General features: G+C 43.9%; 1 protein-coding gene across 1 annotated transcript; it reads right to left on the bottom strand.

Annotated features, from left to right (window-relative positions):
- Positions 1-4,782: 4,782 nt before the first annotated feature.
- LOC127104280 (uncharacterized) lies at positions 4,783-5,928 on the bottom strand. Its single transcript, XM_051041470.1, has one exon. It carries the CDS (start codon positions 5,926-5,928, stop codon positions 4,783-4,785), a length of 1,146 nt encoding a protein of 381 aa, XP_050897427.1.
- Positions 5,929-6,797: the final 869 nt, after the last annotated feature.

The raw sequence follows: 6,797 nt of genomic DNA, 5'->3' as shown, positions 1-6,797 counted from the left end.
CTTTGTGCAGGGCAGCTGCTGGGAATCGGGATGTTATGTGGTAGATGGGTTTATGAGCGGTTAGATATGCATGACATATGCAGTATGCTAATGCAGTATGATTGATTATTTTTTCATTTTACCTCTACTAACAAGCTTTGGTAGGCACTGAGAAAGAATTTTCCGCTGGAGGATAAACGGTGATTATTAATTTTTTTTAATCATCAAATGGTTCGCCAAATAAATCCTAGGATTCGGGATGGCAGATAACCTCACTGAGGACGACAGTAGGCGAATGGAAGGTAAATTGTTAATCGACAACTCTGAGGTTGGGGACAGCAGCAAAAGCAACATTTGTCGCTGGGGATTAAAACATCCTAACCTCAATACTGCGACTGGGGTACAAACTGGACATTCTCAACTCTGCGGTTGGAAATAAGTTGCGATCAACATCGACTCAGAGACTGGATAAAGGGTAGGCATCAACTTTGTGGTTGGGTATAGTAGGACATCGACCCTAAGGTCGGGAACAAAGGTAGTGGGCGTCAACTCGGAGGTTGGGTTTGCAGTTGAACATCGACTCTAAGGTCGGGAACAAAGGTAGGCGTCAACTCGGAGGTTGGGTTTGCAGTTATCAACACCGAGGTTGGAGAATGAGAAAATGATACAACGACTCGAAAGTTGGGAAAAAGGTAGCCATTCCACTCTGGGGCTGGGGATAAAAGGTAGTCGTCAACTCTAAGGTTGGAAAAAGACAATCGTTCAACTCTGAGGCTAAAGAAAGATAACTATTCAGCTCTTAGGTCGGGGAATAAGAAGACATACAACTCTGAGGTTAGGGGTAACACGACACATTCACTCTGAAGTGTAAAAGGTAGGTACTCAACTTTGAGGTCGAAAAAAGGTAATTGTCAACCCTAAGGTTGGAAAAAAAGTAGGTCCTAAGCTCTGAGGATTGAAAGAGATACATCGACTCCGAAGTTGAAAAAATGTAACTGCCCAACTCTGAGGCGGGGAGCGAAAAATGATAAACGTCAACTTCGAGGTTGGAAACAAGCAGATGCTCAACTCTGAGATTGGGAGAATAAACGATAAACAACAACTCTGACAACAACTCTGAGGTTGGAAAAGGAACAACAACTCTGAGGTTGGGATAAAGAAAGGCAACATACAACTCTGAGATTGGGGTAATACGATAAGCAATGACAACTCTGAGGTTGAAAAGGGCGACAACACTGAGGTTGGAAAAGGAACGACAACACTGCGGTTGGAAAAAAAGGGACGACAACACTGTGGTTGGAAAAGGGGCTACAACACCGCAGTTGGAAAAGGGGACGACAACACGGCGGTTGGAAAGAGGGGCGACAACACTGCGGTTGGAAAAAGGGACGACAACACTGTGGTTGGCAACACTGCGGTTGGAAAAAGGGACGACAACACTATGGTTGGAAAATGGACTACAACACTGCGGTTGGAAAAGGGACTACAACACTGCGGTTGGAAAAGGGCACGACAACACTGTGGTTGGAAAAAGGGATGACAACACTGTGGTTGGCAACACTGCGGTTGGAAAAAGGGACGACAACACTGTGGTTGGAAAAGGGACTACAACACTGCGGTTGGAAAAGGGACTACAATACTGCGGTTGGAAAAGGGGACGGCAACACGGAGGTTGGAAAGAGGGGCGACAACACTGCGGTTGGAAAAAGGGACGACAACACTGTGGTTGGCAACACTGCGGTTGGAAAAAGGAAACATACAACTCCGAGGTCGGATATGAAAAGGATAAACAACTACCATGAGGTTGGGAATAAGAGAAATAGACAACAACTCTGAGGCTGGAAAGAAGGAAGAAGCAACAACTCTGAAGTTGGAGTGGGTACTGACATCAACTCTGAGATTGGGTATAGGATAGTCTCTCAACTCTAGGGTTAGAGGTAATGAAATCTAAAACTGAGTGAAGGGTGATTATCTACAACTCTGTGGTTGGGGAAGAGATATCAACACCGACGGGTATCGAAAAAAGTGATAGACACTAACGAGCGAAGGGAGATCAATAATGACGGGTATTGAAAAAAAAGTGATAGACACTGACGATTACTGCTTGATTGGTCTTTCAAATTTGAGAGGTGGGGTCTTGCCAATGAGAATTGGACTTTGCAAGATGTTTGCCAAACAAGGTCTGGGCTTTGGTTGGCTATGTCAATTGGGCACTTTGTTGTAGATACGAAAATCTCAGGGGGTCCCATAGGCACACCGACGGGGATGAAGTTTTCGAAACATGGCTACCCTTCCCGGGACTCACCAAACCTACATTGGGTATTTTGAAACAAATCAAAAGGCAAAGTCTTGACAGAGACAACCCTTCTCGTGCAAAAGGCAACGAGGGGGGAGACGTGATTTCGTGCACCAAGAATGAAATAACTCACCAAAGGAGAGTTATCTCATTGAAATCATCTCCATGAAGGAGGCAACAAGCTTACGGCAGGTAAGCGAAAAAGGAAAGACTTTGAACAATCCTGTCGGGGTTGCCGACTAGGAGCTTTACAAGGGTAAAAAAGGTCATTCGTTTTCTATTGTGTAATGCCAACGGGGTGGATTATGGAAAGATGCCAACGAAAATGGGCAGTTAAATAGTGTCAAGAGAGCTTTCGGCTTGATTCTTCCTTGTTAGAGAGATTTGTGATATGCTAGATGATATGTACAAATGAAATGATATGAAGTATGCATGACAGGTTGATGCAATGATATGAGGGTCTATGAATGCCCCAATCTTGGATATGATGCAATGAATGCTGAGGAAGTTTTTTGCTTGGATTGCAAGGCTTATGATTTATGGAGGGTGGGTTCCGTCTCGCATGACTTCCCGACATCTGACTTCTTGACATTGCTGGAGGATGGGTCTGACATAGACCTGCGAATGCCCCAAGCTAGATCTGAAATGCATTCGCAGGCAATGAGAGAACCTTCATCTCTTTGGATCTTCTTGCCCCAAGTTGTTGGGTATCTGCAAGGATTACCCTAATCGTAGGTTAAAAAGCAACTTCATCGTGGATTGTCACCATCGGATCTGCCCCAGTGTCTGGGAACCACATTCCTCTGATTAACCATTTCATAGAGATTGACTTCTTGTGCTCTTGGGGTGGCCTACCCCAGTACGAGCCTTGAAGTAACTTTGCCTCTAGTTAGCTGATTTTTGAGGGAATGTCCCTGATTCACTGGTCTTTAGAGAGATTGATTGAATCTCGCCTTGACTACTTCAGATTGACTGAATCTTGTAGAGATTTCTCGACGTGACTGCCTCGAATCGACGGGATCTCGAAGTTGTTTGTCTTTCTTCATGACAGAGTCTTCAGACATTCTGATTGATGTAATCAAGAGAAGTGGCTTGCCCCTGCTTAACGGAGGTCTCAGGCGTTTGGGACCATCAAGTTCTTTCATTGTGGCAGATCTCTTGATGTCAGGTGCTTACTCACGAGTAAGACAAGTTTATTTTTGGAAATGATAATGCAATGTCATTTTTATTCAGTTTTGAAATCCAAACATGCTCACTGAAATTCTGACATTTAATGAATGCATCATTGATAACGAATGTCATATCAATATCAACATATAAAATGAGCAACTTGATGAGGAGTCAGTTTTAACATGACCGTTTTGACTATAGTACGCCTTCGAAATAAACCTTTGCTTCAATTAGGTCTTTTAAGGGTTGTAACGTGGCCTAGTTCACGGTTTTTAAAAAGAAAGGATATAAGGCTCGAACATATCCTAACCCACCCGCTCTTCGTGATGTTCGCCAATCCTACATTCAACTAGTTTGAAACAAACGCTCTTCTTCCAAAAGGGACTTGGGAGTGAAAGTTAATGAACCCAAGAGGTTTTTGGTGTGGCGGTCATGCACCTTTTGTTTAGTTTGTGGCCACACGAATTTGTTCTTGCTGAGGATTTTCTTTTGATTCCTCTTATGCAGATTTTTCGATTTTCCTACTTTTGCTGGATCGGTTTAGATTTACAATCCACAGGGATGTCCTAATTTTTTCCTAAGTCACTCGTTTTCGAGTTTTCGACTTAGTGGGCTTTCTTTCTCTTTTGTTTTTGTTTTTTTTCTTTGTTTCTTTTTGCTGAAACAAATCGTGTGACATCTGTCCATTAATTTGAATGGGTTGTGACCGCCCCATGCCTCTGTTGGTGAGGGACAACCATTTGGAATTTGGTGGTTTTCGACCTCTTATGAGGGATAAGATATGGTTGATCCTCAGATAGGACACTCCTTTTTTGAAATTTGAACGCTTGGTCAAACTGACTAACGACTACCCTGCCCCGGTTTGAGATTAAGGGTTTTATTTTTAAGAAAGAAACTCCTACTCCTCGGCTCGAAGGGGTTGACTAGGGATTATCTTCCTTATATCTCCGGTGTTTGGGATTTGAAACAATGTCTTACATCATCAGCATGATTTTATTCAAAAGCGTACGAGCAGTGAATTTGTTTCGTGTTTTTAATTTCATCATCCTCCTATTAAAACCAACATTTGAATATTGATAAGATAAAGTATGAGTGGACACGAATGGGTTTATTCAAAACATGCATATTCATTTCAATGTCATTATTATTAAAAAACAAACGAGTTTATTACAAATGAATGTTACAAATGACAATCAAGAAAATCACACATGAATGATTGAACCAAAGATTGCTGGATTGATCCGCTTTATTCTCCCATTGCTTGGGGTCTTGGTTCTAGAAATAGCTGACGAGACAGTTCCACCGATACCGATCCTTCAAATCTACCACTGCTCTGACTAAGGCGCTGCAGATGTACTTATCTGCACGGGGTTGTTTGGAACAACTGGCTTGAACGATATTGCTTTTGAGTCAATCAAGTCTTGTACTTTGTGCTTGAAGATATTACAATTCTCGATCGAGTGCCCCCGCATCCCAGAGTGATACTCGCACCTAACGTTCATGTCATACCCGGGAGGAAGAGGTACAGGAGGAGCCTTAGCTTCTCTCAGCTGGACATGCGAATCCTTGAGCAAGTGAGCTAGCAGAAGTCCATACGGCATGAGAATTGGATCAAACCTTCTAGGAGGCCTCCTTGGTCCTTGTCTACCCTGCTGATAGTAGTTCTGTTGTTGCGGAGCAACAGGTTGCTGAGGAGCATAGGGTTGCTGATATTGCATCGTTGGAGGACCAATTGGAATGACATATGCTGGATGCGGATACGGGTTAGGTGTTACAGCTGCCACCGGATAGTATGGAATTTGGTAACCTCTATCTCCCCCTTGAGCGATAGCATTGGTCTCTCCTTCCTTCTTCTTTGAGAATCTGAAATGAGGCTTCTTTGCTCCACTAGCTGCAACTGTTGTGTCTGATATCTTGTTGATCTTCAAGCAATTCTCAATTCGCTCACCAGCAATGACCAAGTCTAAGAATCCTGAGGTGGTACTCCCAATAATTTTTTCAAAATAAGGCCCTTCAAGGGTATCCACGAACATGTTTATCAGCTCTCTTTCAAGAAGAGGGGGTTGAACCCTGGCAGCCAAGTCCCTCCATCGCTGAGCATACTCTTTGAATGATTCATCTGGTTTCTGAGAGAGGCTTTGGAGCTGAGTCCGATTGGGAGCCATGTCTGAGTTATACTGATAATGCTTCAAGAAGGCTTCAGCAAGTTCCCTCCAGGTTCGTATATGCGTGCGCTCGAGCTGCATATACCATTCTAGAGAAGCTCCACTGAGAATGTCCTGGAAAAAGTGCATTAAGAGTTTCTCGTCACTAGAATGAGCGGTCATCTTTCTGCAGAAAGCTCGGATGTGGGTCTTTGGACAAGTGACCCCCTGATACTTTTCAAAGCTCGGGACTTTGAACTTAGGAGGAATTTTCACGTCTGGCACTAGGCACATGTTGCCAACATCTAACCCAAAGGTATCGGGACCTTGCATCGCCATGAATCTCTCCTCCATCATTTGAAATCTCCTTTCGATGTCAGCAGAAGAAGGACCAAAAGCTTCATAAACTGAGTCAGCCTTTGTAGTGAAGAAAGCGTCCTGTTATTCATCATTCTCAGGTTGGAATCTCCCATTGGCGGGGATATTGAATGTCTGATTAGCATTTTGATACACCGGACCTCTTTCAGGAGGTGGATGAGCTACAGCAGGCGTACCAGCTCCTCCTGTTGGATTCACCGGTATAGTCACAACAACAGGGTTGGAAGTAGAGGCTCTCAGATTAGCCTGTCGCATTTCCTCTTGTCCCCTAGCCAGAGCTTGTAGGGCTTCAACAAGCTGACCCATCTGAGCCTTCACAGTGGTCATATCTTCCCTCATAGCAGCTTGATTCTGCTCCAATTGATCCATGAGCAATCTTTTATTGTTGTGCGTGTAGTATGAATGTCGGGAAGTCAGCTTGACTGTGGATGATTCTGGGTAGAAGGGCCAAATGGTAAGTTTTCTGGCTTTTGTTTGATGATATGTAGAATGATGCATGAATATTGTATTTTTTTTATGCATGAATGCATGACTGAGTGAATAAATGATACACAAGCATGGTTCCCACAAGTCGACAACACAAGTTGGCATGGTATCACGGGTTCGAGATACGGATGGAGGATAGCTCTGATTACTTACTCAGAATGAGGATCTCACCAGTCACAGTCTAGGGTTAGATAGGGACCCCAGAGTCATCGATTCATTTGGCTTTTTGCCGCGTACGGGAAAAGTTTGTCGGTCGTCAACTCCCTCAAATGAGCCTCTTCTGGGTGAGATCTTCGTACCGACCCACACAAGAAAAGCTTCTTAGGGGCCCGCACTACGCGACC

Source organism: Lathyrus oleraceus, chromosome 7, assembly GCF_024323335.1.
Source record: "Lathyrus oleraceus cultivar Zhongwan6 chromosome 7, CAAS_Psat_ZW6_1.0, whole genome shotgun sequence".
Lineage (NCBI taxonomy): Eukaryota > Viridiplantae > Streptophyta > Magnoliopsida > Fabales > Fabaceae > Lathyrus > Lathyrus oleraceus.
This window is presented reverse-complemented; position numbering and strand designations above follow the sequence as displayed.

What these genes read in the sequence shown, in the direction of transcription:
- LOC127104280 (XM_051041470.1), bottom strand. Translation starts at nt 5,928, where the DNA reads ATGGCGATGCAAGGTCCCGATACCTTTGGGTTAGATGTTGGCAACATG.